General features: G+C 40.0%; 1 protein-coding gene across 3 annotated transcripts in view; it reads right to left on the reverse strand.

Annotated features, from left to right (window-relative positions):
- The window catches only part of TMEM41B (transmembrane protein 41B), a 33,206-nt gene extending 11,297 nt beyond the window's left edge, over positions 1-21,909 (reverse strand). Inside the window, exons 1-4 of one of the 3 annotated variants that reach the window (XM_060105047.1) lie at positions 21,820-21,909; positions 21,575-21,700; positions 5,922-6,039; positions 3,658-3,786 (exon numbers count right to left, since the gene is read on the reverse strand). In XM_060105047.1, the coding sequence (XP_059961030.1) occupies positions 3,658-3,786; positions 5,922-6,039; positions 21,575-21,695 (368 nt within the window). In that variant the 5' untranslated portion in view covers positions 21,696-21,700; positions 21,820-21,909. The other 2 variants (XM_060105048.1, XM_060105049.1) reach the window with 2 other exon arrangements.
- Positions 21,910-27,201: the final 5,292 nt, after the last annotated feature.

Genomic DNA, 27,201 nt, shown 5'->3' on the forward strand with positions numbered 1-27,201 from the left:
TTAATTAATTTATTTGGTTGTGCTGGGTCTTAGTTGTTGCATGCATGTGGGAGCCAGTTCCCTGACCAGGAATCAAACCCGGGCCTCCTGCACTGGGAGCATGGAGTCTTAACGACTGCGCCACCAGGGAAGTCCCTATGCCTATACTTTTTTTTTTTTTTTGCGGTACGCAGGCCTCTCACTGTTGTGGCCTCTCCCGTTGTGGAGCACAGGCTCCAGACGCGCAGGCTCAGCGGCCATGGCTCACGGGCCCAGCCGCTCTGCGGCATGTGGGATCCTCCCGGACCAGGGCACGAAACCGTGTCCCCTGCACTGGCAGGCGGACTCTCAACCACTGCTCCACCAGGGAAGCCCCCTATTCCTATACTTTTAATTCACTTTCTACAAGGCACTTTATTTTTTTCTACTAATTTACATATGGATATTAAGACAACTAGTCTACAACATTTATTCTGCCATAGATGGTCTAGATTCACTTATGCTAACTGGCTCTCTGGCCCTATGGGTAGGTATCCCCTTTATCCCTCAGCTATGAATCCTTCCAAAGCTAGGGGACAAAATGGGGCAGAAAAAGATGACTTTCCAAAGTAAGCAGAAACTATATACCTCATTCACAAAATGTTCACAAAAACCTTATAAAAGCCAAATGAAAGGGCTGAACCAAATGTTTCTTATTTGGGGAAAGTTTTTTTTTTTTTTTTTCGGTATGCGGGCCTCTCACTGTTGTGGCCTCTCTCGTTGCGGAGCACAGGCTCCGGATGCGCAGGCTCAGCGGCCATGGCTCACAGGCCCAGCTGCTCCGCGGCATGTGGGATCCTCCCGGACCAGGGCACGAACACTTGTCCCCTGCATTAGCAGGCATACTCCCAACCACTGCGCCACCAGAGAAGCCCTGGGGAAAGTATTTTTTATGGTTAAAGTTTATAAATGCAAAATAACCTATAAGCCTAACACTTTGGTTTTTACAGATAAGTGATGAATGGGAAGTAGGAAAAGGCAGCAGGTGTGAATTTCTTAGAACAGTCAGTATATAATTAAATTACTTTACAAATAACTGTCCCAAAGAACTGTGGCAAGACAGGTGAATAATAATCATTCTTCAAATTACCCCCAAATTTGAATTTTTCTAATAAATAGGGAAGATAATGACAAAGTGCCCACACATAGCACACTACCTAACTATAAATGTTATCTTCACCAGTTGGGTAAAAAAGTAATGTTTGTGTTAGCAGCAAAAGCAATTAAAACCGTACTTGTCACTTAAGTTGTTTATGCCAGGAATAACTGATCCAATGTGTTTTAGGTATACACTCAAAACATCTGCATAAGGAGGTAAATACAGGAACATCTGTATGTTAAATACATAATATCTAATCCAATAAAAATCCAAGAAAATAAAATGCTATTGAATTTTATGAGAAAAAAATCTTAGCTGAAAAGTCCAACAAACCAAAAGAAATTCAGGAAATAAGAGAGGAAGGAAGAATAGAAATATTTTGAGAGAATTAACAAAATAATTAATATGCCTTTTAAAAAGTTGATTTGAAAAAGGAAAATGATTACCTTTACAACATCAAGAGTTAATGTCGACATTTCTCCAAAGATATACAGATTGCCAACAAACACATGAAAGGATGTTCAACATCATTAATTATTAGAGAAATGGAAATCAAAACTACAATGAGGTAATATCTCACACCAGTCAGAATGACCATCATCAAAATATTTACAAACAATAAATGCTGGAGAGGGTGTGGAGAAAAGGGAACCCTCTTGCACTGTTGGCAGGAATGTAAATTGATACAACCACTATGGAGAACAGAATAGAGGTTCCTTAAAAAACTAAAAATAGAACTACCATACGACCCAGCAATCCCACTATTGGGCATATACCCTGAGAAAACCATAATTCAAGAAGAGTCATGTACCACAATGTTCACTGCAGCACTATTTACAGTAGCCAGGACATGGAAGCAACCTAAGTGTTCATCGACAGATGAATGGATAAAGAAGATGTGGCACATATATGCAATGGAATATTACTCAGCCATAAAAAGAAACGAAATTGAGTTATTTGTAGTGAGGTGGATGGACCCAGAGTCTATCATACAGAGTGAAGTAAGTCAGAAAGAGAAAAACAAATACCGTATGCGAACACATATATATGGAATCTCAAAAAAAAAAATGTTCTGATGAACCTAGGGGCAGGACAGGAATAAAGATGCAGACGTAGGGACTTCCCTGGTGGTGCAGTGGTTAAGAATCCGCCTGCCAATGCAGGGGACACTGGTTTAAGCCCTGGTACGGGAATATCCCACATGCCGAGGGGCAACTAAGCCCGTGCACCACAACTACTGAGCCTGCGCACTAGAGCCTGCGAGCTATAACTACTGAACCCGCGTGCCACAACTACTGAAGCCTGCGTACCTAGAGCCCGTGCTCCACAACAAGAGAAGCCACCGCAATAAGAAGCCCGCACACCACAACGAAAAGTAGCCCCCACTCACCACAACTAGAAAAAGCCTGCGCATAGCAACAAAGACCCAACACAGCCATAAATTAATTAATTAATTAATTTAATTAAAAAGATGCAGATGTAGCGAATGGACTTGAGGACACAGGGAGGGGGAAGGATAAGCTGGGACGAAGTGAGAGAGTGGCATTGACATATATACACTACCAAATGTAAAAAAGATAGCTAGTGGGAAGCAGCTGCATAGCACAGGGAGATCAGCTCCATGCTTTGTGACCACCTAGAGGGGTGGGATAGGGACGGTGAGAAGAAGACACAAGAGGGAGGGGATATGGGGATATCTGTATACATATAGCTGATTCACTTTGTTATACAGCAGAAAGTAACACAACATTGTAAAGCAATTATACACCAATAAAGATGTTTAAAAAAAAAAGTTAATGTCTTTCATTAACCAAGAAGATTTGGAAAATACGTTGGATTAGAATAAAAGATACAAAAATTAGAAATTAACATCCACAAATTGGAAGGCTAATCACCAGTTGCATGGGCAGTTTGAAAATATGTAGAAAGAATAAAGCAATTTTCCTGCCTAGTTAAAATACAACATATATTTCTATATAAAACAAAGAAATACATACTAAGAACTGTAAAAAAAAAATCATATCCTTTACATGACTAGTTACTCTCATAGGATTTTTTACCAAGAAAACCATTAAATGGAAGAAAAAAATCATGAGCAAATGATTCATAACATAACATATAGAAAAGCAAAAATTAAATACAAATTATATCTTCAAACCTAAGGGAATTTTTTTAAATTTATGGTATGGTGATTATTAATTCAAAATTATTATTTAAATTAAGACAATCAATTAACTAATAAAATAATCCTAAATAAAATTATTATCTTGAATAATACAAAGGAAAGAAAAAAAGTTTATGATAAGTGAAATAAGCAGAAAATAGAAAAACTGGTAATAAATATTCAGAAATGACAACTGACTTGAAGAGAAAGGATTAAAATGAGAATTTTTTCATTCTCATTTTTCAATATTTTATTTAAGGTTATACTGCATTAATAATTTTTAAAAGGAAAAATAGTTATGTATAACTGAGCAGCAGATCTTTTAAAACCTTTTTCTTAAACAGAACTAGAAAACATTTTTCAGTTAAAAGGATACAAAATATATGTAGCAAAATAAGCTACAAGTACTTGTACATAAAAGGTGTCCTTATATTTGGATAAAACTTTTCCTAGAGCCTTGGCATCATCCATATCTCTGGGAACCTTCATATGCACTCTTTCTTCTCTAAAGAAATAAAGTGAAAAAATTTTTAAATAGAAATTTGCCAAGATAATTCTTATCAAAGTCAAGTTCAAAACATGAAGTTTTATCCAAAATGATTTGATGCCTTGATCTGTAATATGTTAAGCATAAATTCACAAAATTTAAGTTCAAAGTCTATAAATGATTTGTTTTTAAATGCTTTAATATAATTTCATGAGATATGTAATCCATTTGAAAATTCAGGATGACCCAAACTAAAGGTTAAAAAGCATTTGCTCTAACACTGGAGTAAATTTTGAATTAAGAAATGAACCACTGATGTTAGCATATTCAAAACATACTGAACATCATTTTGGGTAATCCTCATGATAAACTGAAGTCAATAATCAATTACAACCAAAATTAAGTAAAAATTTCAATGAATTTATAGTTCACATCTTTTCTTGAATATCCCAGCTCAAAGTTCAAATAAAAACTTAAAACACTTGTCACTTTCTATTAATTTTACTTTATATTTGGTGCCTTGTTTGGAACTGAATGTTCTGTTTGTAAAAGCCCCAAATAATCACCTTTGTGTTTAATGTATATTGTACCCATTTATTGTACCCATTTGTTTACATGAAAAAATTTAACTAACCTTGCAGAACAATGATAGAATGCTCTTTAAGTCCTATAAAAATAGCAGGTAAACTAAAATGGGTTTTCTCATTTATAAATTTAAAAGCTTTAAAAAGCTCTTTATAGGCGTGTGCATGCATCTCACACATATACACACACAGAAAGAAATAGGCAGAATACAAAAGATTTATAACAGCATATTATTATATAAAAGTGTTATATTTCTTAGAGCAGATTGGGATCCAAAACAACCTTAATCTACACTCTATATATTCTTTCCCCCTTTCAGTCAGCTCTTTATTTCCTACTCCTTTGATTAAAAAGATAAAAGATCTAAAATTCAATACTAATATTAACATAACAATATAACGTGCTATCCTCCCAAAGGCATTTACATTCACGTAAGAAATCAAAGTATTAAAATAAAAATAAGTTTAACTATAAAATTTCAAGCATAAGAAAGTGTTAATGAAAGAAATTTAGAGGAAACAGGACCTTCCTTATACCCTGAAATCACATTTCACAGTTATCCATCACCACACCAAGCTGGCCCTGGTTGAAAGTCTAACTACATTTTAGTAGTCTCTGATGTAATCTATGATTATCCAAGGGTGTTGTTATTGTGGTTGAATAACCCAGGGATATTTTATCCTCATAAGGTATGTTTCAGGTCTATAATCTTTTCCCTAAAATTCAAAAAGCTCTGAAAACCAAAAGTTCTTTGTAATCTGTCAGCAAAAATTGACCCACACTTATATACAGTTTTTCATAGTCTTCTATAATACAGGTTTCACTATAAAAATATTAATGTATTTGATTATGGGGTGCTGCCCCAGATCCTGCTGGAGATACTACATAATATACAGTATTTATTCCATGTTATCTTTCCAAAATAGAAAAGTTCTAAATTCTGAAATACGTTTCACTCCCAAGGTTTCTGCTATGGAATTGTGGCTGTATACTAGATAGACAAGTGTTTTTACAAAGTGCATTCGACAGTGAAAAGTACCGATTCAAACCATGTCATTTCTATAAAACAGAGAAGAGAAAAAGAGCTAGGAGACAGAGATGTGGTGTGGAAGTAAATGGATGAATAGAGGCAGACAAAAACTGATGACACGGAAAAGTAGGAAGGGAGAAAACGGATGGAAAAAGGGATAACGCAGAGAAAAAGAGCATCAGTATTTCTCAAACTGCAGGTCAATATCTATTATGGACTGCAATATAAATTTACTTGGTCACTACTAACATTAAAAAATAATATGCAATAAATTTATTAATGTGGCTATGTTTTTCAACATAGCCATTAGAAAGATGCCTTAATTAGAGGAGCAGCACTAGGAGAACCTTGCATGGAAAATCAAGAGACATATTGGAAAGAAGTATTTAAATTACAGTGTCAATATGAACTTGCTACAAGCCATGAGAGCTGACATACAATTATTATGCCAGTTCTGTTCCTTAAATTAGTTGAACTTTCAATGCACGTTCATCTCTATAAATGTCTAGACATTTTCCGTTTCTTTCAGTATACTTACTCACTAAGCTGAGGAAAATTTTTATATACCAAAAACATAACAAAAGCTGCAGATAAGAAAATGGACACCAATATAAGAAGCGACATTCTTGCTGACCCAGCTTCTGCACAGGCTTTCTCTGAAAAAAAAAAAAAATTATAATTAAGATAAATATAGAGGAAGACAGTATTCCAAGCCAGTAAATAATTTCCTGAAAGGTTTTCCTCCCAAGAAACTGTTCACACTTTTGCCCAAAACATCGTAACATTAAATTTTTAATACTACCATATTTGATGTTTATTAACTGGCCATAGTTCTTTGCAGGGATATATGCATTTTAGAAGCACAGAAAAACAGAACACCAGAATTTGTAGCACTGATTTGTTGATAAGCCAAAGGGGAAAAAAGGGCATTGCTCTAAATGCTATCACTGACTTTCAATTTTATATATCTATATTGGGAGATAACAGCATAGGCAGGATGGCCTCTTAAGAAAAATGAGGTAATCTGGCAATTACTTCAAACTGTCATGAGAAAGAACCAACAGATTCACTAATGCAACTGATGAATGTTACACTTTCTCTTTACACCAAGGGCTTCAGAATATAGTTGAACCTCAAATGTTTTGGGTGGCTCTGTCTGTGACTCCAAGAATGGGAGAATATGTTTGTGTTCTCCAACAAGGTAATCTTAGTGTTATCTTAAAAATCATATGCAAGTGGGCGGAGTCAAGATGGTGGAGTAGGAGAACACTAAGTTTGCATCTCCTCACAACTAGGGCACCTACCAGGTGCTGGTGGGGGACTTTGGACACCTAAGGGGACAGGAGGAACCCCTGAGCGACCGGGTAGGACGTGGTGAGGAGCGAGGGGGGAGGAAAAGTGGATGCAGGAGGGACTGGCACCCATGAGGGGCGCCTGGGGGAGAGGAAGGGTTCCCACGCCCATAGGGGCCCACTCACAGGGAGGGGATCAATGGGGATGGGGAGAGACCGTCAGGGGATCAGAGGATTGGAAGGGAATGTGGCCAGCATTTCCCCCACCCACTCAGGCCCCAGAGCCTGCTGAGGTCCCAGGGCAGATTCTCCACCCTCCGAGGCCCCCCTCCATCTGCGTGGGTCCTGGGGGTGTGAGAGGGAGGGGGAGAGGAAAAGTAGAGGCGAGATGGGACCAGTGCCCCGAGGGGTGGCTGGGGGAGGGGAGGGGTTCCCCAGCTCGGGAGGTGGGCACCGAGGAGGGGCACACCGAGGGCATACTGTGATCCCCTACCCACAGGAAGGAGATCAGTGGGGACAGGGAGGGAACCTCGGAGGATCAGAAGGTCCTTGGCCAGTACTGCCCCTGCCCACTTGGGTCCCAGCAAGCCTGCTGGGCCCCCAGGCCTGAGCCTCCACTGTGAGGCCCCCTCCAGCTGTGCTGAACCTAAGCCCCGCCCCCCCAACCCCCAGGGCTTTTCCAGTCCTGAGCCTAGGCCCTGCCCCTGCCTAAGTCTGCCCCTCCCCCACAGCCAAGGCCTTTTCCTGCTTTTATTCTTTTTTCTTTTTGCTGTTATGGTTCTGTTTCACTGTGTTGCTATTTCATTTTTCTTTGTATTTTATCTAGTATATGTTTTATCTTTCTAACTGTATTTCTTTTGTATCCTTTGTTATTGCTCTGCTCCTTTTTTCTTTTTGGCCACACACCAGGTGGCTTGCGGGAGCCTGGTTCACAGGCTGGGGGTTGGGCCTGAGCTCCTGTGGTGGGAGCACCGAGTCCAAACCACTGGCCTAACAGAGAACCTCAGACCCCAGGGAATATTAATCAGAGTGAGGTCTCACAGAGGTCCTCATCCCCACACCAAGAGCCAGCTCTACCTAGCTGCCTGCAAACTCCAGTGCTGGAAACCTCAGGTCAAACAACCAGTAAGACAGGAACACAGCCCCAACCATCAAAAATAATGAGACGACAAAAAAATATGTTACAACGAAGGAACAAGGCAAAAACCTACAAGACCAAATAATGAAGAGGAAACATGCAGCCTACCTGAAAAAGAATTCAGAGTAATGATAGTACAGATGATCCAAAATCTCGGAAATAGAATGGAGGCACGGATCGAGAAAATACAAGAAATGTTTAACAAAGACCTAGAAGAACTAAAGAATAAACAAGCAGTGATGAACAACACAGTAACTAAATGAAAAATACACTAGAAAGAATCAATACCAGAATAACTGAGGTAGAAGAACAGATAAGTGACCCGGAAGATAGACTGGTAGAAATAATTGCTGAGGAACAGAATAAAGAAAAAAGAATGAAAAGAATTGAGGACAGTCGCAGAGACCTCTGGGACAACATTAAATGCACAAACATTGGCATTACAGGGGTCCCTGAAGATGAAGAAAAAGAGAAAGGGTATGAGAAAATATTTGAAGAGATCATAGTTGAAAACTTCCCTAACATGGGAAAGGAAATAGCCACCCAAGTGCAGGAAACGCAGAGAGTCCCATACAGAATAAACCCTAGGAGAAACACACCAAGACACATATTAATCAAATTAACAAAAATTAAATTCAAAGAAAAAAATATTAAAAGCAGCAAGGGAAAAGCAACAAATAACATACAAGGGAATTCCCATAAGGTTATCAGCAGATTTTTCAGCAGAAACTCTGCAGGCCAGAAGGAAGAGGCAGGATATATTTAAAATGTTGAAAGGGAAAAACCTACAACTAAGATTACTGTACCCAGCAAGGATCTCATTCAGATTTAACAGAGAAATCAAAAGTTTCACAGACAAGTAAACGTTAAGAGAATTCAGCACCACCAAACCATCTCTACAACAAATGTTAAAGGAACTTCTCTAGGCAGAAACACAAGGAAAGAAAAAGACCCACAGAAATAAACCCAGAACAATTACAAAATTGTAACTACCTTGAACGTAAATGGATTAAATGCTCCAACCAAAAGACAGAGACTAGCTGAATGGATACAAAAACAAGGCCCATATATATGCTGTCTACAAGAGACCCACTTCAGACCTAGGGACACATACAGACTGAAAGTGACGGAATGGAAAAAGATATGCATTGCAAACTGAAATCAAAGGAAGGTGGAGGGCTTCCCTGGTGGCCCAGTGGTTGAGAGTCCACCTGCCGATGCAGGGGACACGGGTTCGTGCCCCAGTCCGCGAAGATCCCACATGCCGCGGAGCGGCTAGGCCCGTGAGCCATGGCCGCTGAGCCTGCACATCCGGAGCCTGTGCTCCGCAATGGGAGAGGCCACAACAGTGAGGCCCGCGTACCGCAAAAAAAAAAAAAAAAAAAAAAAAAAGAAAGCTGGAGTAGCAATACTCATATCAGATAAAATAAATTTTAAAATAAAGACTGTTACAAGGGATAAGGAAGGACACTATATAATGATCAAGGGATCAATCCAAGAAGAAGATATAACAATTATAAATATTTATGCACCCAACATAGGAGCACCTCAATACACAAGGCAAATGCTAACAGCCATAAAAGGGGAAATCAACAGTAACACAATAATAGTGGGGGACTTTAATTACACTAATGGACTGATCGTCCATACAGAAAATAAATAAGGAAACACAAGCTTTAAATGACACAATAGACCAGATAGATTTAATTGATATTTATAGGATATTCCACCTGAAAGCAGTTGAAAACACTTTCTTCTCAAGTGCACATGGAATGTTCTCCAGGATAGATCACATCTTGGGTCACAAATCAAGCCTCGGAAAATTGAAGAATTGAAATCGTATCAAACATCTTTTCTGACCACAACACTATGAGATTAGAAATCAATTACAGGGAAAAAACTGTAAAAAACACAAATACATGGAGGCTAAACAGTGTGCTGCTAAATAACCAAGAGATCACTGAAGAAATCAAAGAGGAAATTAAAAAATACACAGAAACGAATGACAACGAAAACACGACAACCCAAACCTATGGGATGCAGCAAAAGCAGTTCTAAGAGGGAAGTTTATAGCAATTCAATCTCACCTCAAGAAACAAGAAAAATCTCAAACAATCTAACCTCACACCTAAAGCAACTAGAAAAAGAAGAACAAAGAAAACCCAAAATTAGTAGAAGAAAAGAAATCATAAAGATCAGAGCAGAAATAAATGAAATAGAAATGAAGAAAACATTAGCAATGATGAATAAAACTAAGTTAGTTCTTTGAGAAGGTAAACAAAATTGATAAACCTTTAGCCAGACTTACCAAGAAAAAAGGGAGGGGACTCAAATCAATAAAATTGAAATGAGAGACTTGCCTGGTGGTGCAGTTGTTAAGAATCTGCCTTCCAATGCAGGGTTCGATCCCTGGTCAGGGAACTAAGATCCCACATGCTGCATGGCAAATAAGCCCACGTGCCGCAACTACTGAGTCCGCACACCACAACTAGAGACCCCACGTGCTGCAAATAGAGAGAAGCCCATGTGCTGCACCTAGAGAAGCCCATGCGCCACAACAAAGAGCCCACAGGCTGCAACAAAAGATCCTGCATGCTGCAACAAAGATCCAGTATGCCACAACTAAGACCTGACACAAATAAATAAATAAATAAACAAACAAATAAATAAATATTTTTTAAAAATAAAAATTGAAAAAATTAGAAATGAAAAAGGAGAAATTACAACTGACACTGCAGCAATACAAAGGATCATAAGAGACTACTACAAGCAACCTTATGCCAATAAAATGGACAACCTGGAAGATATGGACAAATTCTTGGAAAGGTACAACTTTCCAAGACTGAACCAGGAAGAATTAGAAAATATAAACAGACCTATCACAAGTAATGAAATTGAAACCGTAATTACAAATCTTCCAACAAACAAAAGTCCAGGACCACATGACTTCACAGGCGAATTCTATCAAACATTTAGAGAAGAGCTAACACCTATCCTTCTCAAGCTCTTCTAAAAAATTGCAGAGGAAGGAACACTCCCAAACTCATTCAACAAGGCCACCATCACCCTGGTACCAAAAGCAGGCAAAGATATCACAAAAAAAGAAAAGTACAGGCCAATATCACTTATGAAAATAGACACAAAAATGCTCAACAAAATACTAGCAAACAGAATCCAACAACACATTAAAAAGATCATACACCATGATTAAGTGGGATTTATCCCAGGGATGCAAGGATTCTTCAATATGTGCAAATCAATGTGATACACCATATTAACAAATTAAAGAATAAAAACTATATGATCATCTCAATAGATGCAGAAAAAACTTTTGACAAAATTCAACACCCAGGGCCTCCCTGGTGGCGCAGTGGTTGAGAGTCCGCCTGCCGATGCAGGGGACACGGGTTCGTGCCCCGATCCCGGAGGATCCCACATGCCACGGAGCGGCTGGGCCCGCGAGCCATGGCCGCGGGGCCTGTGTGTCCGGAGCCTGTGCTCCGCAACGGGAGAGGCCACAGCAGTGAGAGGCCCGCGTACAGCAAAAAAAAAAAAAAAAAATTCAACACCCATTTATGGTAAAAACTCTCCAGAAAGTGGGCATAGAGGGAACCTACCTCAACATAATAAAGGCCATATACGACAAACCCACAGCAAACATCATTCTCAATGGTCAAAAACTGAAAGTATTTCCTCTAAGATCAGGAACAAGACAAGGATGTCCACTCTCACCACTATTACTCAACATAGTATTGGAAGTCCTAGCTACAGCAATCAGAGGAGAAAAAAGAAATAAAAGGAATACAAGTTGGAAAAGAAGAAGTAAAACTGTCACTGTTTGCAGATGACATGATACTATACATAGAAAATCCTAAAGATGTCACCAGAAAACTACTAGAACTAATCAATGAATTTGGTAAGGTTGCAGGATACAAAATTAACACACAGAAATCTCTGGAATTCCTATACACTAACAACGAAAGATCAGAATGAGAAATTAAGGAAACAATCCCATTCACCACTGCAACAAAAAGAATAAAATACCTAAGAATAAACCTACCTAAGGAAGCAAAAGACCTGTACTCAGAAAACTATAAAACACTGATGAAAAAAATCAAAGATGACACAAACAGATGGAGAGATATACCACGCTCCTGGATTGTTAGAATCAATACTGTGAAAATGACTATACTACCCAAAGCAGGCTATAGGTTCAGTGCAATCCCTATCAAATTATCAATGGCATCTTTCACTGAATTAGAACAAAAAATGTTACAATTTGTATGGAAACACAAAAGACCCCAAATAGCCAACGCAATCTTGAGAAAGAAAAATGGAGCTGGAAGAATCAGGCTCCTCAACTTCAGACTCTACTACAAAGCTACAGTAATCAAGAAAGTATGGTACTGGCACAAAAAACAGAAATATAGATCAATGGAACAGGATAGAAAGCCCAGAGATAAACCCATGCACATATGATCACCTTATCTTTGATAAAGGAGCCAACAATATAAAATGGAGAAAAGGCAGCCTCTTCAATAAGTGGTGCAGGGAAAACTGGACAACTACATGTAAAAGAATGAAATTAGAACACTACCTAACACCATACACAAAAGTAAACTCAAAATGGATTAAAGACCTAAATGTAGGACTGTACATTATAAAACTCTTAGAGGAAAACCACTCTGACATAAATCACAGCAAGATCTTCTATGATCCACCTCCTCGAGTAGTGAAAATAAAAGCAAAAATAAGCAAGTAGGACCTAATTAAAAGTTAAAAGCTTTTGTATAGCAAAGGAAACCATAAGCAAGATGAAAAGACAACCCTCAGAATAGGAGAAAATATTTGCAAATGAATCAACAAAGGATTAATCCCAAAATATACAAACAGCTCATGCAGCTCAATATCAAAAAAACAAACAACCCAATCCAAAAATGGGCAGAAGACCTAAATAGACATTTCACCAAAGACATACAGATGGCCAAGAGGCAACATGAAAAGATGCTCAACATCACTAATTATTAGAGAAATGCAAATCAAAGCTACAATGAGGTTATCGCCTCACACCAGTCAGAATGGCCATCATCAAAAAATCTACAGGGCTTCCCTGGTGGCGCAGTGGTTGAGAGTCTGCCTGCAAATGCAGGGGATGCGGGTTCATGCCCCAGTCTGGGAGGATCTCACATGCCACGGAGCGGTTGGGCCCGTGAGCCATGGCCGTTGAGCCTGCGCGTCCAGAGCCTGTGCTCCGCAACAGGAGAGGCCACAGCCGTGAGAAGCCTGCGTCACGCAAAAAAAAAAAAAAAAAATCTACAAACAATGAATGCTGGAGAGGGTGTGGAGAAAAGGGAACCCTCCTACACTGTTAGTGGGAATGTAAATGGATACAGCCACTATGGAAAACAGTATGGTGGTTCCTTAAAAAACTAAAAATAGAACTACCATATGACCCAGCAATCCCACTACTGGGCATATACCCTGAGAAAACCATAATTCAAGAAGTTACATGTGCCCCAATGTTCACTGCAGCACTATTTACCATAGCCAGGACATGGAAACAACCTAAATGTCCATCGACAGATGAATGGATAAAGAAGATGTGGTACATATATATAATGGAATATTACTCAGCCATAAAAAGAAATGAAATTGAGCTATTTGTAATGAGGTGGATAGACCTAGAGTCTGTCATACAGAGTGAAGTAAGTCAGAAAGAGAAAGACAAATATTGTATATTAACGCATATATGTGGAATCTAGAAAAACAGTACAGATGAACCTATTTGCAGGGCGGGAATAGAAATGCAGATGTAGAGAACAGACGTGTGGACACAGGCAGGGAAGGGGAGGGTGGGATGAATTGGGAGATTAGGTCTGACATAAATACACTACCATCTGTAAAATAGATAGCTAGTGGGAACCTGCTATAAAGCACAGGGAGCTCAGCGAGGTGCTCTGTGATGACCTAGATGGGTGGGAAGTGGGGGGGTCCAAGAGGGAGGAGATATATGTATACATATAGCTGATTCACTTCATTGTACAGCAGAAACTAACACAACATTGTAAGGCAATTATACTCCAATAAAAAAAATTTAAATAAATACTTCAGTAGGTAACAGTTCTCTTAAATTAAAAATTAAACAAGACATTTTTCATTGCAACTCTAAAATGTAACTACAATATTTTTCTTCCCATCATTAATTCACAAGTCCTAAGTAAGGGATCGGAGAGGAGAAAGGTGTGGACTTAACTGGACTATGGAACACCACCCTAAGCCTTCCTTGAGTACACATCTCTCTGATTGCTACTTGTTGCCTTACAGTTGGATGATGAAATATATAGACATTTGTTGAACAAAATTAACCTCCAAGTTTAACTCGATACATATTTTTTTCACTCTCTGAAAGGAAAACTTTTTCAAGTATTGTACTCAGCACAATGTAAACACAAGAAAACAGCTAATAATGCAATAAAACTATTAAAAATAAAAGTCAATTTTGAAGCTCTCCATTCTTTCACACAAACTTGGAAATAGGGAGTGTTCCCTATTATGATTCCACAATTCTTTCTGAATATAGTTCTAATGAATCTAGAGGCTAGCACGTAATTCATTTAGTTCTGAACAGAGATAAAAGTTATAAACTTGGGAATTTCCTGGCTGTCCAGTGGTTAGGACTCCACACTTCCATTGCTGGGGGCCCAGGTTCGATCCCTGGTCAGGGAACTAAGATCCCACAAGTCAAGGTGCAGCCAAAAAAAAAAAAAAAAAGAAAGGTTATAAACCTTGCTTTAATGATTCAACATCTGAATGTGTAACATACACATTTATAATGTGCATCCTCCTTCTGGTTGCATTAGACACATGTTATTTAGCATTTAGAGCCACCCACAACAGTGCTTTATACATTCATTAACCTCCAAATCTTCCATCATACTAATTCCCATTCTCATTTATTCCATTATCTGTTTTCCAACCTCCTCCCAGGCCAAAGGTACAGCTAGAGAAAGATCATTGTGCTCTCTTGGCTTACAAGTTCATATGCTTCCTGCTTTTCTATCGTCAATTAAGGTTATCACTGGCAAACTATGATCCTTTTACAGTACCCTCCAAAAGGGCTATTTCAAGTCTCTTCAAGCCTTTAATTCTACTTCCCCCTAGTCTCAACCAATGAGGCTGTCTCCACACTTTAGAGAGCTTCCCAATCTCTACCTCAAGATCTGTTCACCAAATTATCTCCACTTCCCTCTTTCCCCTTATCTTTGCATCAAATGCCAACACACTTCCTTGCAGATCTTGCTCTCAGAATTATCTCATCTCCGTTCACTGAATATCTTCAATTCTTCTCGCTAACAAGCAACTCTTCTCTAACTTCTAATATGCATATATCTATCCTGAAAAATCAAAACTTAACCTTAATGCCCCTGTAGTAGCTCTCTATTTCTCTTATAACTTTCATATCAATACCTTTTGAAAAGCAAAATCTTTATATCTACAAGATTTTAGGAATCATTCTTACTGGTCATCTAGTCCACTAGTTCTAGACCTACAGAATCCTACCATGGAGGAAGCAAAAGACCCATCTCCCCTGAGGACACAGTTTACAGGAACTCTAACAAGTTTTTCAGAGTTCTTTTTTTTTAAATTTCTTTGGCTGCATGGGGTCTTAGTTGTGGCACGCAGGCTCTTTGTTGCAGCACGTGGGATCTTGTGTGGTGTGCGAGCTTCTCTAGTTGCAGCAAGTGGGCTTCTCTCTAGTTGTGGCGTGTGGGCTCCAGAGCACATGGGCTCAGTAGTTGCACTGCGCAGGCTCCAGGGTGCCCGGGCTCAGTAGTTGCAGCACACAGGCTTAGTTGCCCCACGGCATGTGGGATCTTAGTTCCCCGACCAGGGATTGAACCCACGTCCCTTGCATTGGAAGGCAGATTTTTAACCACTGGACCACCAGGGAATTCCCTCTAACAAGTTTTTTATGGTTACAAGAATCTATTGTAATATTTTTGGAAGTAAATTTTATCTCAAGCTTAAAATTTTTTAAATTATGTATTAATAATCAAAAATGGTAGTATCATCAAGTATAAATTTAAACAGCTAAAATAACTTTTTTATAAAATATAAAGAATAAACCATTAAAAAAACACACAGAGAGAAAGCATGCTTGCAGGCAGCAGAAGAAAGAGCACTACCTATCCTGTATAAAGATACTCATTCTCTGATGTTTATGCCCTGCATCTCTGCTACCATTCAACCCACACAGCCTCACTCACTATCATCAACCACTTTCAGGCACTTCCCCTATTCAGCGAAGACTAAGCCAAGCTTCAAGCAAACTTTTCATAACCCTAAAAGATACATCTATTTAGATGATTCATCCAGCCTCAAAATTCTTAGACTTTCATTTCTATTCAACTTTAGCCACCCACTTCCAGTGGTACACTAAGTTCTTACACTACCTGAGACTGCTCTATCTTGGATATTTTAAATTCCAACATGCCATTCCTTGATCGTCTTTATTCTTTCATGAACTTAACACCTCCATTTTCTCCCTCTGTTGGGCTCCTCACTTCTCTTCCTTCTATGCCCAGCCTGGACTCCATGGTATATCCAGCAGCACCTCTGATTACAATCCTCACTCTTTCCTTATAGCTAATCTAACCCAAAATCAGTGTTTCAAGCTCATTCTTCATTCCTACACCAAGATGGTTGAGCACAAGTAGAGAAAAATCATGAGTGACCCATCACAGAAATCCACGTCAATGGGAAAACTGACTTAGCCTCATTTCTACTCCCTTTTTTTAGGTGTTGAACATGAATCAGGCTGAGCCAATTAGGTTATTCTTACCCTCTGACAACAGTGATAGGTTCAGGGATAAGCATTTGATCTGAGGCAATCTAATCAGAGTTAATATCTAAATTTGTATTGCTAATACTTAGGAAAAGATTCTCAAAATTATCAAGGAAGCATTTAGCTTACCTGGACCTTCAAGAGGAACCAACCTTAAGGTAAAGCTGCTATCAGGTAAGCAAAACAAGATATGAAAGAAATCTGATCCTGATGATATCACTGAGCCACTGGTCCCAGACTGAAGCCAGTGAATCCCACTTAATCTCTCAACTTTCTGGTTATATGAACCAATAAACCTCCTTTTAGCAAAGCTTTCGATTGTGTTTTCTACTGATTACAAGCAAAAGAATCCTGATATATAATATTTGGGTTGAGACTGACATCAACACATCATACTAATACCTTGGTTGATGTCCAAATGCCAATTTTAGTCTTAGTTCCCAGTTATCAGTAATCAGAGCTTTCTTCTTCCTCTAAGCCAGTACCTAGCTCATAGCAGACGCTCAAAGGATATTTGTTGAACCACATTAGCAAGGCAGAACCTAGAACAGGCATCTGAGAGGGATTTATTATCCAATTTTGAACAATACTGTCTCCTAAGAGCTGTAAAACCAACTTCAGGACAGTGTTTCCCAAACATTTTTGGCTGCTTTCCACAATAAGTAGTGTATTTTATATCGTGATCTGATACACACAAAATCTATATAACTGAAAAATAAAATTCAAAGAATACTTACCCCCTACTACATGCAAAGAACTCTGCTATTTTCTCTTCCATTTTTTTTAAATGGCTCATGATTACCCATCAAATTCATTTCACACCGCTCACAAAGGTATGACCTATATATTGGAAAACATGGCATCTGACCTGTTCTTTCTGAAGCACAGAGCCGAAAGGATGATGAATCTGCCTCTGAGATCCCACCAATCACAGAAGCAAGGGAGGGGATGAGAAGGAAAGAAGAAATGTAAGGGAGGATACAGGGGGGGAAAAGAGAGTCTGAAAAAGCCTAAAACCGTTGCTTAGAGTGTTGTCCTAGAACTTCCTTGATAGAATCCCTTAGGGGTGATGGTTGAAATGGCAGACCTCAGGAGATGCTGAGTCTGTAGGTCAGGGGCATGACTTAGGAATCTGCCTTAATTAACAACCTCTTCAGGTGATTTTATGCACCTAAAGTTTGCACTTTAAAAACTTAGAGATCTACTATTCACTGCAGGGAATGATCATTGGTAAGGATCTTGAGGTTTGTGGTCCCGCCCTTCATCTCTCAGATATCAGTTTTACAGAATACCTACCCTCCTACTTGTAAGAGCGGCCAGCATCTTTCATATCAATATCAGCTGTGTTTCAGTTTGGTGGAGCGGGGATGTCCCTTGATTAATACCCACAGTTCAGCCGAAGGGCTTGTTAAAACAGAAATTGCTGGGCCCTATTCCCAGAGTTCCTTATTCAGTAGGATTAGGGTGAAGCCTGAATTTACACTTCTAACAAGTCCCCAGGTGATACTGATGTGGCTCGTCCAGGAAACTCACTTGAAAACCACTGGTTTACACAATGGATGGACTCTTGGAAAGGAGCACACATACACTGAGAGTTCTTTTTCTTCTTATTTGGGCAGAAAAGCATAAGTAAGGGAGAGAGAAAAATCGCCTGCTACCTTACCACCCACGATCCACTGGACTCCATACACAGACACACAGACACACTTCCCTCTTGAAAAAAAAATCACACTGTATATTTCCCTATGCCTACCTCCTTCACTGAACACATCAGGAACCTCCATCCACTCTTCCATGACACACCTGTGCAACGTAACTTCTACCAAATGCACAGCACTAGCACTTGTCTAGATTCATCACAATTGTATGTGAAATCCTCTTCAATAACTTTACTGTTTTACATATATGGAATCTAGAAAAATGGTACAGATGACGTTATTTGCAAAGTAGAAATAAAGACACAGATGTAGAGAACAAATGTATGGATACCAAGGGGGAAAGGGCTGGGGTGGGAGAAATTGGGAGATTGGGATTGACACATATACAGTATTGATACTATGTATAAAACAGACAACTGAGGGGAACATACTGTATAGCACAGGGAACTCTACTTGATGCTCTGTGGTGACCCAAATGGGAGGGAAATCCAAAATGGAGGGGATATATGTGTATGTATGGCTGATTCATTTTGCTGTGCAGTAGAAGTTAACACAAAATTGTAAAGCAACTATACTCCAATAAAAATTGATTAAAAAAAAAAAAAGAAAAAAGAAAACATGGTCCTAGGAGTTCTCTTAAATCAAAATGGGGAACTTCTATGATTTGCGAGTAAAAAGATCAGCCAAGGCAAACAACAAAAGAAAATAAAACACCTGGTCCAGGTACCCTTGCACACAGAGTAGGTCAAGAGCCTCTCAAGTAGTAATACCTCTTGTCTCTCACCCTTTCTAATCATGCAAGAATTAGACTTTCAGTGTTATTGCCTTGCTCAAATCATCACAGCGGTCCTCAGTAAGACTCAGACGTCGGACTACCGTCAAGGCAAGGAATCCACTAAATGTACCAAACACTGCATGTGAGGTGTAAAGTATTTCAAGCATATACACAATGACAACTATTTGTCAAAATTATGTAGATGTATCAGTTAATAAAAATAAAAATTTATTTAAAAATACAAATACATGGAATTTATAGAAACACTCTATTACCATGTATTTCTCAAGATTTAATAAAAATATTTTTTCTCTAAAACCTTTCCTTTTCTGAATAAAAATTTAAAAAAAAAAGAAATCCTATACTACTGACAAGTTTATCTCTTTATAGACACACACAAAAGGTTCACACTAACTAACCTTCAAGCCTAATGTTTCCCCCACCCAGAATCCTTTTCTGTTCTCTCTACTAACCCAAACCCTACTTCTCTATGAAGGCGTGCCTTCACATCTCTTCCCTCTGTCTTCCTATAGATTTGTAGTCCACAGAAGTCATTTGACAGCATCACAAAAGTAACTTTGTTGAATGTGTTGTTCAAATGTTAAAATACAATAAACAATTGTAAAAGCACTTTGGCCGGGCTTCCCTGGTGGCGCGGTGGTTGGGAGTCTGCCTGCCGATGCGGGCGACGCGCGTTCGGGCCCCGGTCCGGGAGACTCCCACATGCCGTGGAGCGGCTGGGCCCGTGAGCTATGGCCGCTGAGCCTGCGCGTCCGGAGCCTGTGCTCCGCAAGGGGAGGGGCCACGACAGTGAGAGGCCCGCGTACCGCTAAAAAAAAAAAAAAAGCACTTTGGCAGTTTCAAGGTCTTATTTTCTGAACAGCTTAAGGTTAAAAATAATAATAATAATAAAATAACTAACTGCTATCCCAAACCAAATGACAATCTTTAGGGATGTCCTATCTGGACAACATGGAAAATACTTCTTAAGTATTTTCCTATCTTGAAAGTACTTTTTCAGGAAGCCCTTAGATTACTGTCATTCTCAGTTGCAGCATCATCAAAACAAGGTCACTGTCATTTAGAGTGGATTTATACCTTGACAACACTTCATTTCTGGTTTTTGAAGTTATTTGGCTCTATTGTCTATAAGGTGTAAAAATATCCAAATATATAAAGCCGAAAGACCCAAATTAGACTGGAGACATTTTAAATTATTTGAAAATAAAATACCATTTTCTGCAAGACGTTTTCTAAATTTTTCATATGTTTTAAATTTGATTCAAAAAATTTCAGCTGATGGGAATTCCCTGGCAGTACGGAGGTTAAGGACTCGGCACTTTCACTACCAGGACACGGGCTCGATCCCTGGTCAGGGAACTAAGAGCCACACGGCACGGCCAAAAAAAAATTTCAGCTGACTGTTAAACATATTATCTCCATATATAAATATATTTTTAAAGTGTATAATACTTTACTGATGACTATAGTTACAATGTCGCTAGACACTCTTAAAAGATCCTCTCTTTACCCATCACTGGTGGTGGAACACATCAGTGTGAGTAAGCTGCAGACAACTTAATGGGCATTTGTTAGGATCTCTCCAAGTTTATGGGCCTTGAAAGCATTTAAGGAGCTTAAATCGCTTCAACTGCTGAAAAGCAATGAAAACTCTACGCCCAGATGAAATCAAAGTATTTAGTTTCTAGGTACACTTTTTTTCTTAAAATAATATTTGAGGCCCTGAGAAATGCCAGGATGGCGTAGTGGAAAAAAAACTTGAGAATAAGAGATCTTAGCTATAATAGTAATTGCTAACATTTATTCAGCCTTCACTTCATATAAGCCAAACATTACACTAAATCCTTTATGTGAATTATTTTGTTTAATCCACGCACCAATCTTAAGTAGATATTACTATTATTAATATTATCACCATCCCCACTGTACAGTTCAGATACTCAGCTTTTGAAGGATAACAAGTCCAAAGTCTTAAGTGGTAGAGCAGGGACGCAAACCCAAGTGTTCTTGCCACCTCGAAGCGGCACCTGGACGTAGTTAAATCCTTGCTTTTAGCCAATACTTCACTAATCTGGCTTTCTGACTTTGTGCAAGTTATATATCCACTCTGGACCTCAGTTTTCTCATCTATAAAAATAAAGCAACGAATGCTAACGTTCCTTCCAGTTCTGCCTAACTTCAATATTATCAACCTTACAATCTCCCTGAGCGTCAACCAGCCAGTGTTATTCCTTCTTCTAATTTAACTCAGCTAAAAAATCATTTACGAACCCACTAGGTGTCCGGCCTTGTGGTAGGCCGTAGCCTAGGTCCCCCACTCTGCTCCCGCCCCTAGATGCCAACAGGCCCCCCTTCCACCCGCAAATCCCCTGGACCCGCTGGGGTCCTTTCTCCTCCGAAGCCCCTCACGGCACACTCCCGCCTCTGGGCCAGCCCCAGCTCTGGTTCCCAGGTCTACTCACCCTTCAGGTGGTCTCCGCTGCCTGGCGCCGAGGGACCCCGCGGCCCCGCTGCCTTGTCTCCCGGAGGGGTCGTATGGAGTGCCCCCGTTTGCGACCTTTCGACAACTCTGCTTTTCGTCATGGCTGCTGCAGGGAAGGTGGAGGAAGCGGGGTGATGCCGCGGCCCCTTAACAACAACTACGCGGCAGGCTCCTTACAACACCCAGGGGCCACAGCCACAGCCACTTCCGGGACAACGACCTTACCTGAGACGACCTCAGGCCCGCGAGCACAGCGAAGCCGAGCCGGATTCCGCAGCGCCTACTCGGACTAGGCTCCGCCCCGCCCCGCCCCCGAGGCTCGCGCGCTCGCGCCCGCCCAGTAACCGCGAGACAAGTCAGGGTCCCCGCCCGCCCCACTTGCTGCCCCGCCCCGCATCATGACTGCGCGGAGCATGCGCAGTCACGGCCCCGGAGTCAGCGGGTGTGACTCAGAGAAGCAGGCGTCCAAAGCGCAGCTCTAATTATCCGGAAGTGCGATCTCAGAGACTGTAATGCCTTTGTCCTGGCGACCGGAAGTGCCCGGGAATGATTAGTTGGAGTTTCGCGGTGGATGCTGATTCAGCTGACTCCTTTCTCTACCAATTCGAGAATCTGTCTTGGTCTGAAGATGTTGGAAAACATAAAGCCTGAGCCGAACCCACCGAGTTTTAGGAAACTAAGGCTCAAGGAGCCCGTAATCTGTGAAGGTCACAGGGTGGCAGAAATCGGTTTAGAATCCAGTTTTCTTGTTCCCAAGCAAATGCTTTCCCACGTCATCGCCCTGCCACCCCTGATTTGTAAATCCAGGTCAGCGCATTTATCTTTTCCTTTCGTAGAGCCCAAACGTACCTTTCTGGCGGTTACTTTTTCCACTCCTACCTCTCAGAGTGGTATTCAGCTTACTCACTTGTGAATGTATTGGAATTCTCTCTTGAAAGTAACTTGGCAATGTGTATAAAAATACTGATTGTTCCTATCCAGTAATTAAATTTCTAAGAAGCTATTCTGTGGGAATAAACATGCAGAGGGAGTTATTCCTAACGGGATTATTTCTTAGTATAATAGTAAATGGGGAAGCAATCTAAAAACCCAACACCAAAGAATGGTTAGGTAAATGATGGGAGAACCATTCAGTGGAACTGTTTTATGTACACATCCTCTGCCTACTTATATTAAGACCTTCAGTGACCACTCTAAGAGGTAGTTTCCCATTTAATTCCTTCATGGCCGTTATTAAAAGCAATAATTATTTGGATTATTCATTTACTTGTTTATTGTCTGCCTCCACCTCTAGAATGTAAGCTCCATTAAGGTAAGGGGCCTTGTCTTTTTGTCCACCATTGTATCCCCAAGGAGATGACAGTGCCAACACCTAAGAGGGCATTCAATAAATATGTTGAATAGATTTTCAACCATAAAAAATTACGAAGAGGGGCTTCCCTGGTGGCACAGTGGTTAAGAATCCGCCTGCCAAGGCAGGGGACATGGGTTCAAGCCCTGGTCTGGGAAGATCCCACATGCCATGGAGCAGCTAAGCCTGCGAGCCACAACTACTGAGCCCATGTGCCACAACTACTGAAGCCCACTCACCTAGAGCCTGTGCTCCGCAACAAGAGAAGCCACTGCAATGACAAGCCCACGCACCACAATGAAGAGTAGCCCCCGCTCGCTGCAACTAGAGAAAGCCCGCGTGCAGCAACAAAGACCCAATGTAGCCAAAAAAAAAAAAAAAAAAAAACTCAGAGACTAATAATGCGGATGACGCTTATTCAGAAACAAATTCCAAGAGATAACTATAAAAAACAAAACAAAAATATTAGAAGGAATACATAAGCAAGTAAATTTATATCTTTGGAATAGAGGTCTTCTTGAGCAAGTTGCAAAACTATTAACTTAAACCCTTGATATATTTTACTAAAAAAAAATTTTTAAGCACCAAAAAATAAACTCTAGGAACAGACTGAGAAAAAATATTTGTCACATAAATAAGAATTACTACAAATCAGTAAGAAAAGCACAACTCAACAGAAAAGTGGACAAGATATGAATAATAAATTCATAGAAGAAAAATTAAATAGCCAACAAATTAGGAAAAGATGAACAAGTTCATTAATACAGTGTGATGGCACTGAGAGGTGTATAGATTGCAATAGCAGAAGAGAGGAGTGTCTAAATTAGAATGGAGCTGCAGTGAAGGTCTCCTAAGAAGAATGATTATTAAATGGATTTAAAGGATGAGAGGGAATTAACAAAGGAAAGGAGGAGAAAACAGCTTTTGTGAATGCTAGAAGCTACTGCTTATCTTTGTTTTTTTAATTATTATTTATTTATTTATTTATTTATTTTTGGCTGCATGGGGTCTTCGTTGCTGCGCGCAGGCTTTCTCTAGTTGCAGCGAGCAGGGGCTACTCATCGTTGCAGTGCATGGGCTTCTCATTGCATTGGCTTCTCTTGTTGCAGAGCACAGGCTGTAGGTGTGCGGGCTTCAGTAGTTGTGGCACACAGGCTCAGTAGTTGTGGCTCGCGCGCTCCAGAGTGCAGGCTCAGTAGTTGTGGTGCAGGGGCTTCATTGCTCCGAGGCATGTAGGATCTTCCCGGACCAGGGATGGAACCTGTGTCCCCTGCATTGGCAGGCGGATTCTTAACCACTGCTTATCTTTGTAAAGGAGCTTTAAGCAAAGAATAGGAGAATGGAAAAAAGTGAGATAAGACAAGGACATTATCACAAAGTGCTAGAAGTTTGAACTTAATCCTGAAAGATATCTGAAACCATTGAAGAACTTTTTTAACTGGAGAGAGATGTATTAAGATTTGTATTTTAGAAAGCTTATCCTTACTGCCCAGTGACAGAATTAGAGAAGTGTCACACTAGCAGCAGAAAGAGAAGCTAAGAAGTTATTGTAATAATCCCAGCTAGACCCAGCATAGTGGACTGGAAACAAAGATGGTGTCAGATATGAGATAATGTGAGAAAAATTATTTTAAAACTTTTATTTAATTACATGAGTAAATACTAGTTATTCCAGAAAAAACTGAAAAAACAAACAGAAAAATATAAAAATCATCTCTAATAACACCATCCATAGATAATCATGATATTTGGGATTTATCCTTCTGGAATATTAAAAATGTTAACTAAGGAAGTTGAATCTAAGGGAGTAATGCCCTAATTAGACAAGGATATTAAGTAAGAGTGAAGGGATTAGGTGTTCAAGGAATTTCTGGTTTAGGAGGCTGAGGGGAATATTTGTGCCTAAGATTACAGGAAGAGGAGTCACACTGGAGGGAAAGATGCTGAATTTTGTTTTGGATACTGTCTATACTTCCTTGCTTCCTGACTTCTATCATCTTTTCTCACCTGAAACTCCTCTCCTTATAGTCACCAGTGAGCTTCTTTTCATTGGATTCAGTTTTTAGTCATTTGCTGCCTCTCTCCATTGCTTAATAGATTAACTGCTCCCTCCTTCATGGTTTCCATGACAATTCTCTGACCACTTAGTAAACTCTTTTGGAGGAAACTTCTTTTTTCCTTTCCCTTAAAAGCTGGCATCTCCCCTAGATATCCACTCTCTTCTCAGTCTACAAACTTTTTCTAGGCAATCTTGGCCATGACTTCAATAACCACTTATACATACATAGATAAAAAAATTTTATTTCAAACACCAGAACTATACTCATAACACTTATTAGACATTTATACCAGGGTGTGCCACAAGCACCTCAAACTCAGAATATCCAAATCTGAAATCAACTTTATCCTTACAAACTTTAAACACTTCCTGTATTCACAGTCTTGGGAGATGGCACCTTCAGTTCCCCTTTTGCTTGAGCCAGAAACCTAAGAACTCTCATTTAACATTCATTAAATTCAACTTGTTGAATGAATGATGAAGGAATGAATTCCTCTTGTCTTTCACACCACATCCAAACACTGGGTCTAGTCAGATCTCCATCTCCTCTTCCTTACCTTCCTCATTCAGATCTCATGACCTCTCTTCTCGCTCACCTCTAAGCAATTTTCCATATTACCACTAGAGTGGTCTCTGAGAGACCATCTTGAAGCCCTTCATGGTCTGACACAAGCTCAAATGGTCTAGCTGACTCTGAATCTAACGTGAATAAACAAATAAATGAATAAAAGAAACCATTCTAAACCACATATAGTACCCTGAACATGCCATACTCATTTGTGCTACTGTGCCTTTGCAATAGTTGTCCCTCTGCCTTAAATGTCTTCTCCCCAGTGTTTCTCTATGATCAATTACTGCTTATCTTAGAAGAGTTGTCCTAAAGGTACCTACCAATCATGACAGGCACTTCCTCCCCTGGATTGACTCTATGTTAGTAATTATCTAATTATATTTAATTGTTTACTTTGTTGGGGGGGAGGGGCACACCACATGGCATGTGGGATCTTAGTTCCCTGACTAAGGATTGTACCTGTGCCCCCTGCATTGGAAGCATGGAGTCTTAACCACTGGACCACCAGGGTAGTCCCCTAATTGTCTACTTATTATCTGCCACCAGACTATAAGCCCCTTTGGTGATTCAGCATGGTGCCTTTCTCAATATGTTTTTGTACAATGAATGCCTTGAGATACATGAAAGCTCTCCAAATGCATATGATCACTAGATAGTTAAATGCACAAAGGAAAAAAGAAGGCTGAGAGGGGTAGACCTGTATCAGGAAATATTAAAAAATATTATAGGGCTTCCCTGGTAGCGCAGTGGTTGAGAGTCTGCCTGCCGATGCAGGGGACACAGGTTCGTGCCCCGGTCCGGGAAGATCCCACATGCCGCGGAGCGGCTGGGCCTGCGCGCCATGGTCACTGGGCCTGCGCGTCTGGAGCCTGTGCTCCACAACGGGAGAGGCCACAACAATAAGAGGCCCGTGTACCGCAAAAAAAAAACAACCAAAAAACAAAAAATTATTATAAAGTAATTAAAACAGGGATGTACTGGATCAGGAAAAATGTAGGTAAACAAATGAGATTAAGTAGACCCACATAATCATAGGGATTAGTATATGATAAAGGAGGCATTTTATTTTTTTTCAATTAAAAAATTTTTTAATTTGTTTCAAAGTTAAACCCAAGACACATTGACTTCATAGGAAATCCACTGAGAAATGTTTTTCTAGGCTGAACACCTGTTTCCCTTTAGTCTCCCCCAGCAGAGCATGTACATGTTAATTACTTTCATTTTATAATCACCGCTGTCCCACCACTATACCAAGAATACCTAAACTGTGTGTGTGGTATTCTGAATGTTCTTAGTTATACCCTAATTTCACTAACTGCAAAAGATTTTCTGGGATAACCTGTCACTTGAATTCTTTGGCTACTTTTGAAGATGAAGTCCAAAGAACTCTTAAATGATTCTCCTTTGTGTGGGGGGGGTTATTTTATAGGCATTAGCAACTAGCACCTGGGGCTGTGCTGATCCCATCTGGCATCACTGGGAGACAACCTGTAAACCAAAGAATCATTTGATGCAACAGGCAACTAAGTGACTCAAAACTGAAGGTTAGGGCTTCCCTGGTGGCGCAGTGGTTGAGAGTCCGCCTGCTGATGCAGGGGACACAGGTTCGTGCCCCGGTCTGGGAAG

This window comes from Mesoplodon densirostris, chromosome 7 (genome assembly GCF_025265405.1).
Source record: "Mesoplodon densirostris isolate mMesDen1 chromosome 7, mMesDen1 primary haplotype, whole genome shotgun sequence".
Taxonomy (NCBI): Eukaryota; Metazoa; Chordata; class Mammalia; order Artiodactyla; family Ziphiidae; genus Mesoplodon; species Mesoplodon densirostris.